This window comes from Charadrius vociferus, unplaced genomic scaffold, assembly GCF_000708025.1.
Source record: "Charadrius vociferus isolate BGI_N301 unplaced genomic scaffold, ASM70802v2 scaffold32, whole genome shotgun sequence".
Taxonomy (NCBI): Eukaryota; Metazoa; Chordata; class Aves; order Charadriiformes; family Charadriidae; genus Charadrius; species Charadrius vociferus.
The window spans coordinates 9,228,193-9,251,577 of NW_009647856.1; the positions used below are offsets into that span (position 1 = coordinate 9,228,193).

General features: G+C 46.9%; 1 protein-coding gene across 1 annotated transcript in view; it reads right to left on the reverse strand.

Moving 5' to 3' along the window:
• LOC104284655 (transmembrane protein 110-like) overlaps positions 1 to 16,871 on the reverse strand; it is a 28,862-nt gene extending 11,991 nt beyond the window's left edge. The window contains exons 1-6 of the mRNA XM_009883015.1: positions 16,756 to 16,871; positions 15,299 to 15,330; positions 14,655 to 14,663; positions 8,828 to 8,876; positions 7,532 to 7,627; positions 5,567 to 5,688 (exon numbers count right to left, since the gene is read on the reverse strand). Of these exons, the coding sequence (XP_009881317.1) occupies positions 5,567 to 5,688; positions 7,532 to 7,627; positions 8,828 to 8,876; positions 14,655 to 14,663; positions 15,299 to 15,330; positions 16,756 to 16,871 (424 nt within the window). The remainder of the gene's footprint in view (positions 1 to 5,566; positions 5,689 to 7,531; positions 7,628 to 8,827; positions 8,877 to 14,654; positions 14,664 to 15,298; positions 15,331 to 16,755) is intronic.
• Positions 16,872 to 23,385: the final 6,514 nt, after the last annotated feature.

A 23,385-nucleotide genomic window follows, 5' to 3' on the forward strand; every position in this document is an offset into this window, starting at 1 on the left:
CCAGGCCAGCAGGCAACTGCATGGAGGGAGGGAAGGAAGAGGGAGCCAGGGAGGTTACGTGTGAGCACACGCAGCAGAGCCCACAGAGGATTTCAGAGAGCGCACGTCTCCGCTCCCTGGCAGGCAACAGCTTAATGGGTGGTCTGCGGAGGAGACGGGACAAGTGTTATAGGCAGCTGGCAGTTAAAAGCCGGTGTCAGAGAGGCTTTGATCCTCCTGAAGCGCGGACGGCCTCTCCCGATAGACTCCAGTGCCTAGTTTGGCACAGTGGGGCTTTTTGCCCCATACGCCAAGACCAACCAATTCTACAAACCCCCAGGTTACCATCACCCATCAGAGCTCTGAGGACAAACAAAACAGGAAAACAAACACATCCATCGTATCCTTCCTGCATTTGAACTCTTTAAAAAAAAGTCAGCTGTGCTCTGGCCCCCGTGGGGAGATGGAACTCATGGCCACGGCACCCTTTGCAAGTCGGCTCTTCTGTGCAGCAGTCACCATAGCACTTGTCCAATCCTTCACTCCGCTGTTTCAGCTTGCCCAAGAAGCAACGGCAAGTTTGAGATCTCTCCAAAATACCTGCTCCCTCACACCCTTTTGGGGATAGAAGGTCACTACTATTCTACAGGAGAGTGGGGAGGGACTGTTTACAAGGGCATGTAGTGATAGGATGATGGGGAATTACTTTAAACTGGAAGCGGTCAGGTTAAGATTAAACATTAGGAATAAATTTTTCACTTTGAGGGTGGTGAGGCACTAGAACAGGTTGCCCAGAGAAGTTGTGGAAGGTCCATCCCTGGAGGTGTTTAAGGTCAAGTTGGAGGGGGCTTTGAGCAACCTGGTCTGGTGGGTGTCCCTGGAGGTGTCCCTGCCCATGGCAGGGGGCTTGGACCTAGATGATCTTCAAGGTCCCTTCCAACCTAAACCATTCTATGATTTTTATAGCCATCTCCCACCCTGATAGAAATAAATATCCTCCTTCACCCCGAAGGATGCACACACTACATTTGGATAGTTCTCCTCCAGCAGCATTGCAGGTGCTCCCCACCCCACCATCAGCAGTACCTCCTTGGTGCAGAGTTAGGACCACTGGTGTCTGCAGCAGCCCCACACAAATGTGTCTCATATTCCACGTGTGCGTGGAAGCCCAACCGCTTGCAGAGCGAAAGCAGCACTGCTTGAGGTATTCAAGTTGTTACCACACAACAGGATTAGTTTTAATCCAGGCTGTCTAATGTACCGAGCTGTCAGCATAGCCCACGTGTTACTGGCACACAGCTTTATTTACAGTCTTTTGGGGACTGTGCATGCACCGAGCAGGTACGAAAAAGCTTAACCACAGCCAAAGCAGAGGGTTTCAGGGAGGCTGAGGAAAAGCAAACATTTGAAAACACTGGAAGTTGTACTGGGTGACAAGGTGGGGATGGAAAAAGTCAATAAAAACCTCCTCAGAGATACTCAAATGGTACCTCCAAAACCAAGGGATCTAGCTATCAGTGCCAAGTACAAAGGAGGATAAGAAATAGCAGTAAAGCATCTAAATTGCACAGAAATGCTCACTTTGAGTGCAAGAACAGGTTTTCAGAGATTGGGGCCTGACCCATCAGAGCAGCCAGATGGGTCCAGTGGACATCCCAGACCCTCTCTGCCATGTTCTGCATCTGAACTAAAAGTAAGCATACAGCTTAAGTCAGCCCGCAGGTTGCAGTGTCACACCACTGCTCTGGGTCTTCGGTCCCCGGAGATACTGCTTATTGCAGCGGGGTAAACACTGCTGCTACCAGCCCGATCCAGGAGGTTCAAAGCTTTGTACCCCTGCTCAGAACACACATTCGACCATTTGAGGATGCTCCTCGGTCTTCTCCTTACTTTTTTTCCTTATTTTTTTCCCCCCTGGTCCTAGGGGTGGAAAGGCCAGGCTCGCTAAGGACACGACAGCCCCTCAGGTTAGAGCTATTCTCAGCAGTATTTCCTCAAGCCTTAGCAGCCAGCTCCCTTGGCTGCTTCAGGACGTGGGAATATTTGTTATGGAAATTTTGTACAACATCACAACAGGGCCAAAAGCAGCCTACACAGGTCCTCAGTTAAACTCAGCAGCTGGCACAGAGCATATTCTCCCTACAACTAAATTTGACTAGCAGAGTTCAACAGGCCACTAAACACACTGCAAAGCCCTCCAAGCAACATGCCTTTCCATTTCCAGACAGTGAATGAGCACAAAGCATCGAGCTTAGACTAGTCAGTGACCGCAACCATAGTTGTACACAAGTCTGCATCCAGATGGGCAACCAGAGAGGCATTTTCAAGCAAGAACACCCTCTTTTTCTCCTCATCATTTCTTAATGCTCCTCTTCAGCATTTTACCCGCACATTGAAGAAACCATCTCTTAAACCAAAATTGATAGTGTTTGCTTACCTAAAACAAATACTCCAGTATTCCTAAAGTTTAGAGTTATTCCTAAACTTTAGAGTTATTAGACACATCTACAATGAGATGACACTGCAGCTGTCCAGAGCTTTCCTCTAGGGAGCTGCTTATTGCCATGGGAATGAGGGAGGGAGAAGAGGGCTGGAGCAATTTGGAGATGGGGCACAAAGCTGAACCAGGCTTCATCTGCATGCTCTGACTCCAGCCAGCATCTCCCCTGATCAGTCTATACAGACCCAGCAGCCCCTCCAAGACCTTGGGTATCCATCTCCCAAGTCCTTTGCAGCTTTAGCTCTGCTCTCCTCCCCGCAGAAGTCCCCTACAGGGAGAGCACGTATAGACATGGCCTTCTGCTACCCTGCTAAAGCAACAGTGAACAGAGCGTTCGTGGAGTTTGTTAGCTTTGAGTATGTGTAAGGCAACCATCGTTCTCTAAACCCTACTTGAATCAAGATCAAGAATAAACTTCTCCAGTCTTTGACCCAAGCGTATGCAGAAGAGACAGCAGCCTTTAAAAACGCAGTCCAAAGAGTAATCAAAAGCTGTCAGGCAAAGAAGGAGGAACATAAGCATATGTGAGCCTTTGACTCTCCACTAGCTAAAAAACAGGTCATTCCTGGCTGCAGCAGTCTTTGGCTACAAGCTCAGGCACAAGAGAGGCTGATCTCGGCATGGGTGTCTCCTGTGGTTTTTTTGTTTGTTTTTTTAAATACTAAAGTAATTGCTGTTTCTAAACAGTTCTGGACAACTGGATGTTTAAAATAGCAGCGTAGATTTAGGTGCTTTCCCTTCCCTTTTCTCTGCTTCTCCATTAAAGGAGCTATTTCACTCACACAGGGAGAACCACCCATGGCTGCGGAGACAGGGGTACCAACAGCAGAGCAGAAGGGACTGCTGGAGCCCAAACCAAAGCATAACTGCAGCAGTTTGCATCAGTTGCAGGGATGCAACCAAGAGCTGGAGGGTCAGAAAGGAAGTACCTGCAACAGATTTTTTTCTTTTTCCTCCCCTTGAAGACTGTGCAGGTAGATGGGTACTGGCTACACTGGACAAAGACGTAATTGCTCGTTCCTGATGGTTGGAGCAACGGCACTCACCGCTCTGCGCAACATGGATTTGGAGCTTTCCTGCCCTTCCTTCTCTGCAGCACTGCAAGAGATGCTTTTGCTCCTCAGGAGAATTGAGGAAAGCAACATAAAGTCTGCTACAGCAATTAGACCAGAATGTGAATCATATCTGGAGCCTGTATCAAACTGTACAAAGTTTACTAGCATCTTCCAAACTGCTTTGGAAGTTACTTAACACCCGAGATGAGGACAGCAGTGCATTGGACATGCCACTTGACTCCTACCAACTTTTCCATCGTGGTCAGTCTGGCTGGAGACCTGCACCAACAGCAGTGCTCAGTGGATGAGACATTTAATCCTCAATTCAAGCAACAGCATGATTTTTTTTTTTTTTATTAATGAAAGCAAGATTTCCTCAGAGGAGTGAGCAGTTTCTGTAGTCTGAGCCAGCCTTCACGAGGGGCCAGCTACAGCTCAACAGAAGTTCATTACTGCTCTGCAAGGTTAGAGCAAGCTGTCAATACACTTTAACGTTCCCTCGCTTCTGCTCAACTGCAGACGTGGCACATGGAGCTAAAGCTGTGCCCTGGGCTGGCTGCAGTTGGGCTTTGGGTCCTTGTTGCTCAAAAGGGGAAAAATGCCAGTCCCTGAACCAGGAACATCTGGATTCCTCTACCACCTCATCTGAATAACTTTAGTGCTCTGTGCTTGGCTCCCTCAGCTTTTTGAGAAAGAGCCATCAGGGGAAAAAAGGCAGTCCCCACAAAATGCGTGCTGTCAGGATGCTGAACCTGCTCTGGAGACCACTAGCCTTTAAAGCCACTCTCAGGTTTGATGAGGGTCCGCCCTGCCACATCCCATCATTTCAACCCATCTGTTGTCATCTCATGCCCAGTCTGTAGCTGCTTCTGCTGTCTCACAAACGCAACCATCCCCTTCATCCTGTGCCATGACCATTTATACATGCTGAACGTGAGCCTGAGTAAGGGCTCACAAGGTCCAGGTTCCACCAGCTCAGTTATCAGACCAGCTACTAAAACCACAAAGGAATGAGACTACCTTCAGAATAGACTTAATGATTAAGGTCTTAAAGGTGGGAATGTGATTGGTATGAATAGGATGTTTTTTTCTAAATTAAGCCTGAATTCGTCTTTATATTAGGTAAATGTAAAATAGGCAAAGGGTTAATTTTTCCCTTTCCTGCAAACGCAGAGAAGCGCTGCTCTCCTGGAAACGGGCTCTGCTCTTTCTGAAGAGAAGTGCTACCCTCTAGTGGGGCTGGCTGGGAAAGGCTTTTCTGACACAGTTTGCTTTCTTCACCTCAATACAGGAATCGAAGCAGCGAGGTTGCCAAACTGGGGCAGCCTTAAAATTACTTTTTTAACATCAGCTAGCAAGAAAAACCCCAACCAAACAAACCCTAAAGTCATTTGAAAACTCAGTTTTGGGGCCAGTCTGTGTCTTGCTGATGCCTACAGCTCAAGGCAAATGCAAGAACAACTCTGTGTTCTGAACTGAAGGGCTAGGGGAAAAAAAATTAAAAATCATAGAATGGGTTTAGGTTGGAAGGGACCTTGAAGATCATCTAGTTTCAAACCCTCTGCCATGGTATGGGACCCCTTCCACTAGACCAGGTTGCTCAAAGCCCCATGCAACCTGGCCTTGAACACCTCCAGGGATGGAGCATCCACAGCTTCCCTCAGCAACCTGTGCCAATGTCTCATCAAAGAACCCCACAGAAGCCACCACCACAGCACCCAAATGCCTTCATTTACCATACGCATGTCCTGGGTTACATTATCTGCCCAAGGAAATGTTCAGCCTTTCATCACCAACCTGCTACACCGAAGTAGCCTTAGCAAGGCGTCAGGCAGGGTTACCTGCAACCTAGTGATGTCCCAGCATTTAACACACTGATCACTACCACACTCTGTGAGCTCCTTGCAGAAGAGGTAACACAAGGAGGTTCCTCACATGTTTTCTCCCCAAACCTCAGTTTCTGACATTTTCTTATCCTCATCCACAGCTGGAAGCAAACGAGCCACCGTTGTGTGGAGCGGTTGACACCTACCATATTCTCCGAAGACCAGGTATGTGTACTTCTTATGGTGTACGATCCAGGAGACAACTTTCACGCCAAGCCAGATCAGCAGCATCCCCAGCGTGGCATCAAGGATGAAATTAATAAGGTAGCTAAGAGCAGAGGAAAATTCAGGTTTCAGTTATGTTCTTAAGTCTAATTCAACATCTTTTATTTCAATATGAGTATCCACAAAAAACATAAGATTTAAAAAGTTCCCACTGAATAGTCCACACTCACCGCCTTTCTCTTTTATTGGATTTTCCTATATCATGAGTTTCAGGGAAACAGAACCAAACGTTTTTGGAATTTCATGCAAGAAAACGGAAGCTTGTTGGACACCACAGCTGCTCTGCAAACTGTACAGCAGAAGAGGCAAAGAAGTCCATTTTACTGGGCAGCTGCAAGAGGGTCCTGTGAGCCGAGATGCAGGCTGAGAGGCAGAAGGTCTTGGGAGAGGCAACAAGCCCTGGCTCAACAGCAGACATTCAGAGGTCCCCAAAAGCCTCCAGTTCAGGGTCCCCGCTGCAGATCCAGGAGCTGAACCCATTCCTGCCAGGAGATTTTTGTCTGACAGGTTTGCTCTGCAGCTTTGGATGTTTCAGCCTTACTGGACAGAGCGCCAGAAGTAGGAGACCTGCAGGGACCTTCTGGGGATTGCAGGGTCCAAGTTCTAATCCAGGGCTTGGTATTTTAATGAACTCCAGAGGAAAAAAAATAATAAAAAAAAAAATCTCCCAGACTAATGTTTTCTGGCCAGTTTTCCATTATTGGAATATTTTCTGCCAAACCAGGCCAGATTTCTACAGTGCGAGGAAAATACCAAGCACAGAGCTACAGGAATGAACATTTCCTTTTCCAGAACTTGATACTGCCCCTGAATAAAGACACTGAAAATAACAATCAGCTGCCGATACTCATTTTGAAAACACGACATTAAGTTTTTCTACATCCAAAGGTTCAGACTAGCTTATTACAGTTTCCAGCTGCTGAAATCGGAGTACTCCCATACAAACACGAGGCTCTGGTGGTTTATACTGGGCAGGACACGTAGCATATAAGCCTCAGAGCCCAGGGATGGGGCTGTAGAGTTTAAAGCTGCCTGGTCCAGGATTACAAGTCAGGCAACACAGGGAAATGTAAAATGCACATTAAGAAAAAAAAAACCAAAAAAACAAACCCAAACCTGAAAGGCAAAGCATAAGCGCAAAAGGGTTTAATTTAAAAAAATGTCTATTTAAAGAAAACAATGGCGAAACATTGTGAAGGTTATATTTAGCCTCAAACTTGTGTCTGTTTAAAGACACGTACCAAGGTGCTGCACTTTAATATGTAAAAAGGAGACAGCCAGTTTTCAGCAGCATTTTGAAGCCTAGCGGAGTTTCTCAAAAGAGGATAAAGTCAATTCTGAAACTAAATTTGTAGCTGCAAAGCAGCTGGTCTGAGGTAAAGGTGGCACTTCTACGATAAGTCCAAATTCCGGCCTAGAAAGCCCTCAAAATGGGATTATATGAATACACCTGCTAGGTGCAACTGTAGCTCAAAAAAGAAAAAAGCCATCCTTGCGTTGGACAAAGACCTTCACCCACACAGTTCGAAAAGCGTCCTCAACACCGGTCAGAGCCCAGACACATTGCAAAGTCTGGTGTGCAAACAAATGGCCCATTTATCAGTTGCGATCGCATCGGGCACCACTGTCATGTTTACTGCAGTTTTTTCCAATAGATATCAAGGTGCTTTTAATAACCAGCAAAGCACAGTCACACTGCCTTATCTCCATCAGACCAGGAGACTACAAAGACCAGGAGACAACCCAGACTCTGAAAATAAGCTCAGCATGGTTTATCCCCACCTTGTACTTTAAATGGCGCAGTTTCCACTGTATATGACATTTTAACAGACTTGTTTCTTTCTTTTACAGATGTGGGACAGGAACGCAAGCACATGTGTACTTACAGAGAGCAAGGGTCCTCTTCAGTAAGATCTGACAGAAAAACATTAGCAAAGTGGATGAAGAGGGCACCTATTGCTTGCTTGGAGGTATCATAAAACCTGGAGAAAGAAAAAAGGGCATAAAGATTAGAACAAGAGGTAACGGGCATGAACTTGAACATAGGAAGTTCCACCTAAACATGAGGAGCGACTTCTTTCCTTTGAGGGTGGCAGAGCAGTGGCAGAGGCTGCCCAGAAAGGTCGTGGAGTCTCCCACTCTGGAGCCATTCAAAACCCACATGGACACCGTCCTGTGCAACCTGCTGGAGGTGACCCTGTTCTGGCAGGGGAGTTGGACTAGATGATCTCCAGAGGTCCCTTCCAACCCCGACCATTCTGTGATCTGTGCCCTGGAGCACCAGCAGCCACCCAAGTGAAGGCTCTGCATGGATCTGCTTTCCGCTAAGCTGCATTCCTGATGCCTAAGAAGTTGTACATGGTGGAAGTGGACAGTTTGACTGACTCCGGATACTTAAGAAAAACAGACAGCACCTCAGCATGTAGCAGCTCAGTCTGGCAGATCTGCTCCTGACACTCGCTGCCGAGTTTTAGTCTGCAGCGAAGGGCAGTTCACCCTCCAGGGCCCAGCCCCAGTTTCTCCAACCAGCAGTAGGTGCAGGGAACATGTTCAGCTACTGGCAACTTTTGTACTCATCCACTGGGAACTGGATTGAATTCCCAAGATATTTTAGAGGGAGAACTAAACTGAGGACACTGACATGTTTTTCATCACTAACGTAGCTCTGCTGCCAAGCCAGCCTGACCATACCCTAATTTCACCCATACGTCCACCTCTCGGCATACGGTAGATCCTACAATAGAGGGAGGCTTTGTAGAGGTGTCCAAAGCTGACAATAACACTCAACTACCTTCCACCAACACAGCCAAATGCGTTGCCTGGCCTACGCCTGAGCTGGGTCAGGGGACACCAAAGTCATTAATTGACTTCAAGAACATAACTTGACCCTGTCTGGGAGACAGCTCACATGCAGGTGTGCCAGCAGATCGGAGAGGGCCATAACCCCTCGGTTCAGTCACCTGCAGTAAAAACAAGCTTTCCTGGGGGAACTAGGCAGGGAATTTTGCTTCTAAAGAGCACCACCTACTTCATGGAGTTTTCCTTGGGAAGTGGCAGCACAGAACTTCCTTTAACGACTAAATACCATGCAGGATATTCAAAGGGCCCAGGAGATTGTTAGTATAAGAGAAAATAATATTACAGACACGTGGTCCTTTCAATCTCCAAATTAAAAATCTCACCATATCCTCCAGGGACGCCTCTCTTCCTTTGGTTCCTTAAATCGTTTTACTGCAAAGAAAATTAGAGAGGTTACATTAACTGGTAGAGATGAACCAATACATATGTGCAGTCTGTGTTGATCTTCAATGCAGCGGCCGTCAAAAAAAAAAAATCTGGAGGACCCTCAACATTTGCCAGCCTAAGCTGAGCAAAGCCAAAGGATCTGGCTCCAAAATGACCAGAGGCAATGCATGCACCCACAGGTCAGATGGATGAACAGCAGAGGTGTCCAGGAGGTATGTGGGTGCTTCTGGCATCCTTCAGCAGTGGCATTTTCATGCCACGAGAAGTGACCCGAGGGAAGCTAGGGAAGGTTCGTCACTACCTACCAGCTCTAATAATTCTTCCAGAGAAATAAAAATTATGGTAGCGACAGTGAAACAATATGGCTCAAGTCCGTTAAGCTTTTGAGTCACAGCAGCGCAATAAAGCCATCTCCTCCTTGCAGCCAACAGGATCAGACCACTTTCCACACATCTCCAGCATAAAGGTACCAGTGCCAAGCCACAAAGTCCTGCAAGCGGGCATGGCTCCAAGTTTGTGACAACATTATTTCATTACACAGTGATTTGCATGCCCACTGGCTACCACTGTAGAGCAGCAGTCCAAGGCGCATGGCTTCAGTACCACCAACCTGGAAAAGATATTTGAAGCAACTCTTCCTTGAAAATATTCAAGGTGAGGTGGGATGGGGCTTTGAGGAACCTGATCCAGGTGGAGATGTCCCTGCTTATTGCAGGGGGGTTGGTCTAGATGGCCTTTAAAGGTCCCTTCTGACCCAAACCATTCTATGATTCTTTAAATGAAGTCCCGCAGGACATAGATGAGTTTGCTCCTTGCAGCCCTTCGGGTCTGCCCTCCTCTAAGGAATCCTCTGGTGGTGTCTATTGCAGTTGCTGCTCTGAGCTCTCTCTTGTTACTGCCTGAAGATAACAGCAAGTTGGATTTTTACCTAGTTTTGTTCAGAGTGGGATCTGCAGAAGGTGGGGTGGGCACTGCAGAAGCATCTCAAAGGGTCCCAGTTAGTTTGTCAGAGATTTGATGCTCTTCTTGGGGTCAGTCAGCTTTTACATGTGCAAATAGGAGCTGCTAATGTAAAAATACCAAGTACCACATCCCATGCAGAAGACATTTTTTGACTGTTTTGCTGTCAGTCCAGCTAGAAAGCCATTTTAGAAAGCACCAGCTACCAGGCCAACTCTTCTGCAAGTACCAATGCTCTGGAACAGGCAGACCTGGAAGAGGCTTTTCCACTACATTAGCCTTACTATTTAGAAGAAAAAAAAAAAAAACAAAACAAAAACCAACAAAACCAAACCAAAACAAAAGGAAAGGGCATTCAGTGGAACTGTCTTGCTTTGTGGTAAGGTTCCTAGTAGAGCTACATCTAGAGTTAGAGACATCGTCATTACAGCTGCTGCCCGAGCACGCTGCCTCCAAACTTCAGGCAGATGCAGAGGGTACAGATGCCCAGTCTCACCACGGCCTCTGGAACTGCTCTCCTCCTCAACCAGTACTAATAAGCTGAAGATGGACTGAGGGTTAAATCTGCCACAAGCAGCTCCCAAACACACTGTCAGCTTGAACAGGACTCAGAGTTAAAAATAATGAGCTATGACTTTTTTTTTTTTGGAGGGAAATGGAAAAATGTAACTCAGTGCATCCTCTCTAACTCCTGACAGTCCAGCCAGGGACGCAAGTAGAGCAGCTGCTTGGTGGTGCCATCTAGCGAAACCAGGAGCCTGAAAGCAGCAGGACACATGAGGATGAATCAATATGCAATGTACAACCCTGTTAGAGAAGCCATCCCAGGAGTATATATTGTGTTAATCACCAAATCCTTCTATACATCGCAGCTGTGCCCGAAACCAGTCAGATCACTGCAATGAGTACTGAAGAGTACACAGACTGCAGAAGTGCAAACAGACCATCAGTTAATCTATTTTGTCATCACTAAGCCTTCACCCTTGGGAGCCCCGTAGCCTACCTCATTCCTTTAAAAAGTGACCAAAAGCCAGAAAAGACACACACACCATCCCACTTGTCACAGCTGTTCTTTCTTCATCGCCCCCACCTACATGTAATCAACTGCTGCCTTCAAATGTACAACCAGCACAAGGACTCTTCTCACTGCTGACAGTTCTTGGCACATGGGGACGCTTCCCAAGACAACTTGGGGATGTAAAAAACAGGGCCCAAGGGTGCCATGGATGAAAGCAGGGGCTTCAGAGCCACATGCTTCCGCCTGCTCTCCAGTGACACTCCCACAAAGGAGACGCACTTGTATAGATGCGAGTTTTCCTACTGCCTGTGGGAGGAACAAGGCACAAGCAACATCACTGGTCTATTTTAGATCACTAACGCTGCTGATAAGGCCAGCACAATTCTAAACATAACCTGGTATCCGGCGCTCTTTCCAGATTTACATTCCACCCACTGGTTAGCCTTTCAGTTAATGAAACTGCTGAGAAACTAACAGCTTCTGCTCAAGTAAAAACCACCCTTTTGGAGCCAGGAATTGATCTAATCCAGGCACATCACCGTAGCTGGTCCCATGGGCATCCCATAAAACACCCACAGGGAATCTGACGTGTTATAACCCACAACAAGGGGTTTTCCTCCTCTGCTCTGTCGGGAAATACACAGCTTTGACAGCACAGCTCATGCAGGCTCCACGTACCAGAAGACAAACTCACCCCCAAAAGCAGAGTCAGCAGCAGGTTCTGTAAAGCCTGGGAAGAAAAACCAAAACATTGGCTGGATACAGCTGATTTCTAAATGAAGGCCTCACTGCTGTTCTGCATCTACACAGTCATTAACGGATCTGTTCAGTCTGGCTGTACTTGAGCACTCAGCCTGCCAGCTGGAGTCCTACCACCCACCCTCAGGGACAGCCTGGGCTCATTCCCCTGGGAAACGCCTGCCTGGTCCAGCCTGGAAAGATGCAGGAACTTCCCTGCCAGAAGGCCTTGATGTTTCAAAAGTACAAGTTTGCACCTTGCTTGCTGGCAAGGTGATAGGGTGATACATAAAAAGACCATCCCCAACCCCAAGACTTTGGCCAGGCACGTGCAGGGGTTTCACTGCCACTCTCAAGTCCATAGAAGACCAGCGCTCCAATGACCTGATCCGCTATTGCCATTAATGGGTAACAAAGCAGCAGTCAGGTCAGGTTATACCAAGCATTTCCACAGCAGTTTGTGGCCTATCCCTGTCCAGACAAAAAACCACCTGGATTCCTTATCCAGCTGAATCCCACCACAAAATATCCCAAAAGCGATGACTTCCATCAGCACAAACAAGGTACACCATCGCTGATGCTTTTCAAAGGGCCACTACAGTTCACCCACCCACAAGCAAGAGACTTGTGGGCCAACCAAGCTGTTTGAGTGGCCACAAGTCTTTAAACAGAACCTAACCACCTTGCACAGCCCATGGGGCAAAGAGCACGATGCTGCAGAGAAGCTGTTGAAGGGGTCTGCAGGCCACCAAGCCAGTCAGCTGACTGCTAGCCCAACTGTTGAGAGCACCAGGGATGACTTTCATTATTGTCTTAATGAGAAGCGACATGTTATGTATCCACAGCCACTCAGGCTAGAAATACAGTAATTCAGTGTGATAAGATGACAAGTAAGAGGTAAGAAGTTAATGGTGTGGTGCCTTGTTGAACACAGCTTGTCATGCCTCATTAGATTTAAGAGAGTTATCCGAGACTGTGTAATTATCAGAGACAGTAAAACTGTTGTATTAAAGATAAAAGCTAGTATTATAGAGAAATAATTAACTGCGTAATAGGGCATTTACTGTGCGAAGCTGCAGCAGGCTGTCTCCAAATTAAACCAGAAATCCAGCCAAGATTACCAGAGCTTAAACAGGCAGCAGAGTTGTTTGGTAGCTGTGACCCAGAGGTTAGGGGTGATGCTAAATCCACACAAAAGTAGCACCAGGTCTTTGAAAACTCAAGGAGCTGGTGAAGTCCTCTCTGAAGCAGCACTGCTGCTTTTGTGCTTTGGGAGCACAGTAGGGCTCTGGAGCAACAGGCTGAGCAGCAACAGCAAAGTGTCCCTCTCCTCTTCCAAGCCCTGCAGAGAACCACGCTATGGCATGCACAGCCACAGGCTCAGCTGGTCGGGGTTGGAGAAAGGCTGAGGTCTCATTTCCTCTTCTCAAAATGCGTCTCCACTCACTGGGGTCAACTCACTTTTCCACCTATAGGCATGGGTTTGCTACCATGGCTCAGTCCACCCTTAAGATTTACTTTAAGAAGAGTTGTGCACGCTTATACATGCATCAAGCAAACAAGAAATATATGAAATTTAAATTCCAGCACCTACGACCAATAAAAACTTGAGTTTAGCGCACACAGAGCTGCACAGGATGAGAGAACCCCCATCCAACTAGATTAAAAATGAGACTAGTGTGTACAGATCTACACCAGAAGACATCAGGAATTTCCCAGGAAATCGTGGTTGACAGCCAGCTGAATATGAGCCAGCAGTGTGTCCAGGTGGCCAAAAAGGCCAACAACATCCTGGCCTATATCAGGAACAGTGTGGCCAGCAGGATGATGGCAGTGATCATCCCTCTGTTCCTGGCACTGGTGAGACCCCACCTTGAATGCTGTGTTCACTTTTGGGCCCCTCACTACAAGTAAGACATTGAGGTTCTGGAGCATGTCCAGAGAAGGGCAATAAAGCTGGTGAGGGGTCTGGAGCACAGGTCTTCTGAGGAGTGGCTGAGGGAACTGTGGGTGTTCCGCCTGGAAAAAAGGAGGCTGAGAGGAGATCTCATCGCTCTCTACAGCTCCCTGAAAGGAGGTTGGAGCGAGGTAGGGGTTGGTCTCTTCTCCCAAGTAACAGGCGATAGGACAAGAGGAGACAGCCTCAAGTTGTGCAAGGGCAGGTTTAGATTAGGAGAAATTTCTTCGCCAAAATGGTTGTCAGACATTGGAACAGGCTGCCCAGGGAAGTGGTGGAATTGCCATCCCTGGATGTATTAAAAGACAGGTAGATGTGGTGCTTTGGGACATGGTTTAGAGGTGGTTTTGGCAGTGTTAGGTTGATTGTTGGACTCAATGATCTTAAAGGTCCCTTCCAACCTAGACAATTCTATGATTTGTCTTCCCAACAGTGCTACCAGCCACAGTATTGATTATTTTAAATCTTCTCAGCTTCATCCATGTTTAAAGTGAGCCGACTTTTGCAAGGAAGCAACGTTACTGCCCATCTCTATAGCTAAGTGACCCCCCCAAACCGCCAGATACCTGCGAGCCTAGTCAGGGCAGCAGTGTGGACCACACCACAGGCCAGGAAAGCTCAGGTCCCCCAGCCTTCTGGCATGCATTTGCTTCTTGCGGGCCCACGTGCTAGTCATTGCTTTTTAAGTCTTTGCAAGCATGCTACACAGACAGAGTAAGGATCCCGATCTCATTTCGTGCTTCTTCACATCATCACTAAATAGGAAACTAGTCCTAGTAACAGACGAAGCAAGTAAAATTCACATGAACCTTTAGATTTGCCCCCCCCAAATATTTTTAAGGGGAAGAAAACACCAGTGGAAGTACAGGTGAGCTTTCAGGCAAATCTTTGAAGTCTAAAAGAATCAATGAGCCTCAAAGGTGAACGCAGGCTGGGAACAATTGCTCCAGGGTTCACTTCAAGCAGGGAAGCTTGAGAAATCAGTCTCAACTTACATATCCACTGGTGGTGTAAAGTCTGGATGTTTGCAGCATGTTTAGGGTGAGCCCTAGCTAGTGTCGATGGCCTACCTAGTCACCCCTGTTTTCACAGAGCAGAGCTACTCGTGTTCCAAAGAGCAGCAAATTTGGGAGTTGCGTCAAGTCAACTACCTCTGACAGCACAAACCCACCCAGCAGTGCTCACTGCTGCTGCAGGGACACCACAGGTTGATAGGAGATGCTGGGTGAAATAAAGCTGAACACCCCATGTTTGTGGCTGAGGGCCCTTATAACAGAGCTGGATGATACAGCAAACACTACAGCAAAAAAAAAAAAAAAAAAAAAAGGGTGCTAAACAGATAAAGATGGAGACTGCTTGTCCAGGTTCTTCCTGCAAGACCCAACCCTGCACCAAACCTATTTCAATCTGATCCTGACTTATTCCATTTGAATTCCAATTAACAGTAAAGTGGGTGGATGTCAACAGTAAAACAGCTCACACCGTAGAAATGAAGCCTTTCTGAAGGCAACGCAATGACAGTCCTCAAGAACAACAAAAATAAGCATCAAAGTCCCAACCTGAAGCATACAGGCTGCTCCAGGGTGCAAAGCCCTGCTGCAGCACAGAGGTGAAGTTCTGTGTGACCATTTAAATTTGCCACATGGTCTAAAGCATCTCAAGAAAAGGCTGGGCAGATGGGAAGATGCTCCTAGAAGGGTCAGGAGAAGAGGACCCAGGTCTATCCCATCCAACAGGAGTAGAGCACCACTGAGATGACACCCTGCCTTCTTGAGTTGGTGTCCTCTTAGTTACCACTCTCCCTCTGCTTGGCTCCAGTTACTGCAGGTAAAAAGCCATGAAGTTAACCAGAAGGGAAGGAAGATGAGTGACAATTTGAGAGACAAACCCTGCCCATGACTGAGAAAGAGCAGGGCAGGAAACAAAATACTGCCAGGCCCTTCCTCTTCAGTCAAGGACAATAAAGATCATATACACTTGAAATTCCCTGAGGATCGCCAGGCTGGGTGAAAGTTGGACATCTGAATAAGATGTTAAAAAAAATAAAAATGTTTGGAAGGAGAGTCTTTCATTATATATCCGTAAATAGTGAGAAAACTAGAAGATAAAAGCTCAATGACAAAAGTTATATAAGAGCTATCCTTGTTTTGGTTGGGTTTTTTTTGTTTGTTTGTTTTTTTTTCCCCCAGAGTAAAAAGAGGTAGACATTTATTATGGTGTTTTCTTGACACAGCAGAAAGGGGACACCTTTGCCTGCCGTAGACACGTATAGCTCCCTCAAGTTACCCAAGTCTGCAGCAATGCTGCCCTACAGTCTACTTTTGTTTTTAAACAAATTCTCTGATTCTTCTAATTAAGACAAGCACAGCACCGACCACCCAACTCCCTCATGCTGTTCCTTACCCCATTTATGGTGGAGCACTCGTGTGCAACATCCTCCCTTGCATCCCCTCACCCTACATTGCATTCAGAGAGCTCTGCTGCAGATGTGTGTGTCAGCACAGGTGCCTTTTACCCCTTTTGGACCTAAAAACCTTAATCCAGGCAGAAGTAGCTGCTGTAGCAACTAGCTGCTGATTAGCAAAACAGACTACTAAGTCAGGTTTCTCCAAAATTAAAGGGGGAAACTTATTTCCCTAGGAGGAGCTTAGGTGTGCTTGGCTGGGAGTCAGACCATCTCCTTGGTAAGTCTTACTGCAATAGACCAAAGGATTCAGAAGATAAGGTTTGGAAGGGAGATGTCAACTCAACAGACAAAGCTTTTAGGACCTGATTTACAGGAGATGCAAGCCTGACCCCAGAGGATGGATACTGAAAATGAACCCGATACTAGAAGTACTCAGAGAAAACGCTGCAGTATTAACACACTTAACTTGTGAACGGTCCACCAAAAATAAAGGCTGCAACACCCAGAACTGGTTACGCTGTCACCTGCTTTTAAGAAAAGAGCCCATCTCTGAGGCAACATCACATTAGCAAAAGGCTCAGGACCTTATTTCTGGCCTTTGCAGGAGAGGACTCGGAGCTACTGCACCCGGGAGGAAACAGAAGCTCTCCCCCTGCCCAATCGCCACGTTATTTATAGGCGGTATAGTCTCCAATAACACTTTTCAACCTATTTTGAAGAACACACCCTTTCCCAGGCTTTTTTCCAAGCCCCAGGCAGGAAAGAAGCCAAACAGGCAGGATACAGAGGCCAAAACCCCGGGGTCTGCACTATTCTTAGCCTGAGCATGCAGCGACTCAGCTCGGCCTGAGACACAATGAGAGGAAGCAGCAGCCACTGTTTGCAGAGAGCAGCCAACATGCCGCTTGCAAGATAAGTGCGCACCCGAGCTGGAAAGGCTCAAAATGTATACCCTCCATCAGTTCAGGGAGCAGCAGAAGTTGCATCAGTGGTTTGAGGAGACAGAGTGCTACTGACTTACATCCTCTAGTCTGCACTAGATGTATTTAGTTATTCCCTCTCAAGTGCCTTTGTACCAATGCTTCAAGAATGGAACCACCCGTAGCAAAACTGGCAGACGAAGGAATGGGAACGGAAGATAAGTTCTAGGCTATCATAGAATCATAGAATGGTTTGGATTGGAAGGGACCTTAAAGATCATCTTGTTCCAACTCCCCTGCCATGGGCAGGGACACCTCCCACCAGACCAGGTTGCTCAAAGCCCCATCCAACCTGGCCTTGAACACCTCCAGGGATGGGGCAGCCACAGCTTCTCTGGGCAACCTGGGCCAGTGCCTCACCACCCTCAGAGTAAAGGATTTCTTCCTAATATCTCATCTAAATCTCCCCTCTCTCAGTTTAAAACTGTTACCCCTCATCCTATCACTACACTCCCTGATATACTATTCCTCCCCATTTTCTTGTAGCCCCTTTAGATACTGGAAGGGGCTATAAGGTCTCCCCGGGGCTTTCTCTTCTCCAGGCTGAAAAACCCCAACTCTCTCAGCCTGTCATCTCTGGGTGTACAAGACATGAGGCAGCAGGGAAGTATATAGACTGAACTAGGTCCTACTGAAGATATCCAACTACTGCTGGGCTACTCTACAACATCTTTCAGATAAGAAGAGTTTATTTTGGGTTAGAGTGCTCTGACTTGCAAGAGGAGCATGCATGGACAGCAGGCTCTCAGGAAGCTGCTGCTGGAGCAATGGCCCTATGCAAAGTCCTGCATAGTGGAGCTCCCAGGCTGATGCAGGTAGACCACAAGAAAAAGAAATAGTTCTAATTTTTCCTAACCAGAAAAAAAAATAAAATACTTGGACATCTTTCCTCCCTGAGATCTCACCTAACAGCTGCTCTTCTCCCCTTTCTTGTGTAGTTTCTGATGTTATTTAGCCCATCTATTCCTATTCTCTATACAAATCCAGAGTCATCTGCAGGTCCAGTGCAGGTGAAGCTCTGGAACCCACAGAGCAGCACCACCTCATCCTCCACCCTGCAGAGACATACCAAGAGCCTCAGCTGGAACACTGGATCTGGGGACCCTAACTCCCCAGATGAAGGCCATACAGCACTTTGGTATGGTTCTCAGTTTTAAGCTCTACCCTGCGTGTCTTGTTTCTACATGGATTTTTACGGCTGTCTTCATAGCCAAGTGCCAGGTGGTCATAAACCATAGCTTTGAGATAACAAGCATGAGTCGTGCTTTGCACATTGAGAACAGGGCACGTTATTTGATGACACGGTAGGGCTTATAGGAGACCTGGATTGGGGCTGGGCTCCAGCTCAAATGCAGAGTGATTTATTCAGCTCTGTCCTGAGGGAGGCAGTCGTGACTCTTTCCATCTAAAGCATTGCCACATTCCAAGTCAGTCCCTTGAAAAATGGAATTCCTTTAAACAAGGAATGCTTTATCTTAAGACCATAAGATCCGAGATCATTAAGAAAACACCACCGGAAGAATGAAGTGATGCAACTGGGCTAGTAGTTATCACTAAAGTCTATCTGCCATGCAGTTTTCTTACAAACGCTGTTTAAAAAACAGTGGGAAATTTAACAGACTCCTCCTTAAAGATTTACTTGCTCCATCCCTGAATTACAGAAGACTAGTTTCCCTGTAAAGTTTCTTGTACAGAGTTAAAAGACACCTATAATATCAACTGTTCACCACCTGTCGCAGAACCAATTCAGCAAGGTGCAAGCTGCTTCGCAGCTTTTGGGTCACAGATAACTTCTCACACAGTTCTCGCTTGCCAGCTCATTACTCTGCTCACTCAACCCACGTGTTCCTCCAGAAACCTCACAGTCCTCGCTTAGCTCGCAGCTTTCACCGCTTGGTTTAAGTGTTCAAAAGGTGACTTCCAAGCAGAGGTCAACATAATCAACAGCTGAAATTCAAAAACTTTGTAGAAAGCTTAATTCGGCTTAATGAAGCACGTCAAGTGCTTCCAGCGTGTGTTTTCAAGCTCAGCCAGTTTTCAGATGTAGTGAAGCAGAAGAAAAACGTCTTGAGAGTGCTGCCATATGCAGCCACAAACTCACAAACCTACGTGTAAATTGGCTATTAAGCCCCGTGCTTCGCACCTCCAGAGACACAGTTAACCTTTGTGGGGTTTTTTTTCCCCTAGAGGGAAAAGCATCTGCTGTGGTGAAGTTCCCATTTAAATATACATGTGTGAATAATCAAAATCACACACAGTTACGCATTTGTGTTAGAGGAAGCAAAGTCAGCAGAGCCTGTCTTAGGCACAGTAAGCTCGTAGTGCTCTCGTGTCCCAGGCAAGTTTATTTCAAAACAGAATAGAAGTCTGGACAGATCAAGTGCTCTACCATTTATTTCTTCTTTTTCCTGACAGGGACTCACACTTCCACACCACCCCTTATGAGAGATTTTCAGCGTAAAAGTCAAAACACAACACAGAAAGCACTCAGGAAAATTTGGAAGCACAGGAACAGTGCAGCAATTCAAACTATGCACGCAACAAGCCTGAACTTAGCAGTGGGGCAGGATCATAGAATGGTTTGGGTTGGAAGGGACCTTTAAAGGTCATCTATAGTCCAACCCCCCTGTAATGAGAGGGAACATCTTCAACTAGACCAGGTTGCTCAGAGCCCCATCCAATCTCCCCTTGAAGGCTTCCAGGGATGGGGCATCTCCCACCTCTCTGGGCAACCTGGGCCAGTGTCTCACTACCCTCAGTGTAAAAAAGTTCTTCCTTATATTTAGTCTAAATCTTCCCTCCTTTAGTTTAAAAGGCCTTTGTCCTATCACTATAGAGCCTACTAAAAAGTCACAAAAAGTTACTTGAGTGTGATTTATCTGATGGAGATGAGTTCCACAGCTACCACCAATCCCTCTCAGATACTTCCACTGACTGGGAGACTGTTTCCTATTTTCAGTTGCCCACCATCCTGGAGAAAAATGCATTGGAAGGTCCACTGGTAAGTCCACAGGGACCAGGAAAACACGGACCATAGAGCAAGGAGGTACTTCTTATGTTCTTTACCAGGATCCAGACATTTTCAAAAGCCAAGCTGAAAACCAGGTTTCACTGTGTGTAGACGGCTATGGAGCTCAGTCCAGTCCAGCTCTCCTTATCAGGCAGCATGAACTCTCTCCAAGACCTAAGTGTGTTTTGACACCTGCAGCACAAGTCCTACTAAACTTCATTCAGGAGCTCAGAGGGCTGCCAAGATGGTTTCAGGAAGAGAGGACATTCAAAGAGGGTTATATGTCCTCCACAGTGTTTGTGGTGGGGTAGAAAACAAGTATACCCTCTCCAAGGAAAGCCTTTTCCATTCACAATGAAGAAAAAGATCCTGTAACTCCCAAAATCTGTTTCCCTTGCATCCCAGTTTATCCACAAAGGTGGCTATGGCTAAAATTTCTCTACAAGATCTCTCTTCATTTCAAAGGGTTTTGTTCTCCAGGGTGCAAACCTGGACAACCTTTGCTAGTATACAGCCCCTTCCCCAAGAAAATGTTTAAACAAATAGTAGGGAGTCAACCCCCAAATCACAGCCAGCACCTGCAGCTGAGATCACTGCAACATGCTTCCTCCCTTCAGCCGAGTGATGGTCATTAAAAACTACTTCAGATGGGATTGCACAATTATCCACATTCCTCCATGTCATGGCCTTCCTAAGGGCAAGTTCTTGCCCAGGAACCTGGAGTGCCACACACACGTAGCTGCTGGGCTCTACCGCCTCTTCTTTCAAACATTTGTGTCTTAGTTCTTGTAGCAAGTGTCCCTACAGCCCAAGCACCTCCAAAGCCACCGCAGGTGGGAAGGATAACAACTCATTGTCATTGGACTACCAAATGGGGTAAAGTTGCGACCAGAGCCAGCTCTGGACCATATCAGAATTAGGCTTGACTACAACCTCAAATACCTTCTTGTGGGAAAAGCAAGAGGGTGTTTGCAGGCTGAAGTGAACTCTGTCATCACCATTGTTTATGGTAGTTGACAGATTAACATAACCACAATAAACAGCTTTCCCGATTCCCTACCAAGGCTGGGCGTCATTTACTTCTGGGTCCCGTTCTGACCACACAAAGGACCCATTTCACGTATCCCATGGCAATGGGGAGCAACCACCCCACTCATCCCATTCCAACAATCATGCAAGACTAACTTCCTCCTCCATTGGGTTCTCCTACCACGTTGGCAGCAGAGATTCTTTCCAGAACCCCAAGAGACAGAAATTCAAGGACACAAACTCTTCTGATAACAACAAATAAACTTGTCCTTCCTGCAATGGGCCGTACTTGGGACCACATTCTGGCTGTACGCTCTGTGAGCGCATCCCACGCACAAGGACCTGCAAAACTTTGCAGAACACCACGTTACTGTTAGTCCAAGTTCCTCTAGATGTTGTCAAGTGCTCTGAACAGTATCTGCACAATTTGGAAATCTTATCTATTCAAATTCCAGTGCTAAGTTCAGCTAAGCTGAACTGGGACCTTAAAGTACCAGGAACACAAAAAGCACCTGTAAGAGGGACCAAGCTGGTCTGCAACATCCTATTACAGCAAAAATCGCAGACATGCAAATGACAGAAATACACACCCAGGGACTGGGTGAAGTACTTAAGGACTGGGTACAGGTACTGAAGGAAGAAGTATCAAAGAAACACTGACTCTAGTGACAGCAGTGTCCCAAGATCTAGATGGGGAAGTCATCCAGCTGGTGCTGCCTAACTCAATGCTGGGCTGGATGGAAGGAAAACACAAATCAAGGTTCGCAGGAACCTTTTTGACTCTGGACACACGTCATCATCAGCTCAAGAGTCTCCCATACCTTCCAGCTGCTGGAGCCTTCTCCTCCCCAGGAGGCTGCCAACTGAACGGGCCACATAAATAGCCAAAAAGATGCTTCAAGGCAAGTTACTGCTTAATGTGAAGTCGTTGGTAAGCCCACTGCAACCATTACAAGTTAGAAATCTGCATACAAACAGCCTCAACAGCAGATCTGAGGAAGCCTCCAGCTGGGAGTGTGTGAATAGGGCACAGATAAGAAACAGCTGGGGTGAATTAGGGACCACCAGCCCAGCTGTGGCCAGAGGAGGTGCTGCGGTTGAGATCTCAGGGCTGTAAACACATCTGCCTTTGGGGTCTCAGCCAGCAGTTCCCTTCGCAGCTTTAGTCGTTGAGCTGATTCACAGTGAAACCGCAATAGGATCAGCTTTCGGTTTCAGGTTGTTAATGTTCAAGGAAATCTTAGCCCTTGCACCAGGGGGAGAACAGTTAGCCCAGGGTTGATGATTTGCTAGCAGGGATTACGAAGCCTTCATCCGCAGGAGTATTTTGATAGGATTAACTCACATCCTTGATTTTATGGGACACCCCATAGAGTTTACGGGACAATTAACCCGCATGCGCACATCACCGAGGGCATCAGGCACACAAAATTTATCTGTTCTTACTGTCGGCATTTGGCAAAACACAAGCAGTGAAGTGTTGCAACTGGGCTACTCCAGCTGGAAAAAAAGCTATCCGTTATTGCAGGAAGAACTTGTTGCAATTTTCCCTGGCAGCTTGGCGTTCAACCGCAGCGCCGGAGCCTTCGAAAGTGGTTTGCAGAGCGCAGCAAGGGGCAAGTGAGCCTCAAAATCTGCAGCTACTTAGCCAGAAAAACTTGGAAGATTTAGTTCACTGTCACCACAGGCTTTTAAACAAGGAAAACAGATCAAGTTCTGGCACGTTACTCAACTTGTGTTAAACCACTTAACCCTAAAGAGAAGCGGTGCACACATTGCTGTGAGTCAAACACAGCTGTGGCACAAAGCAACAGTAAATTTTCTCAGGTCTTTCAGTATTAGTGTTCCCCACTTTTTCTCACTGCTCAGCTGCTTTCTCTCACTTACCATCTTTAATCAGCAAAGCACATTCTTTCGGAAACCTCCCTCCCCAGCCTCTCAAGCCCTAAAACTTTCCGGTTTAAGCAAAGTTAAACAAAACAACATCACAGCGCAATTAAGGGCACTATTCCTCTGACGAAGCAGCGTTGTATCTCACACCCACCCTGTTTCCGTTACCTTCCTCTTCCTCGTAAATCACCGGGTTACACCATTAATTTTCACCCTTCGTTAAAATTTTCTAAGTGATTGAGTAATCGCTCGCACAAGCGGAGCCGATCTTTACAGATTAGAGCCGGCGAGCCCGTGGTGCTTCGTTACCATCAGATTAAGGCTCGAAACAAGAGTTTGAAGAACAAGCATCTGGCGCCTCAACTGCCCGCCGGCTCAGCCGCCCAACACCGCGCTTCGCCCTAAATCCCACAGGTAGATAAGGCAAAACCCGGTGCTCGTTGCAAATAAACGGGTAACCCAACCCGCCCCGAGCAGCGCTCGGCCAGAGCCCGGCCAAGATAAC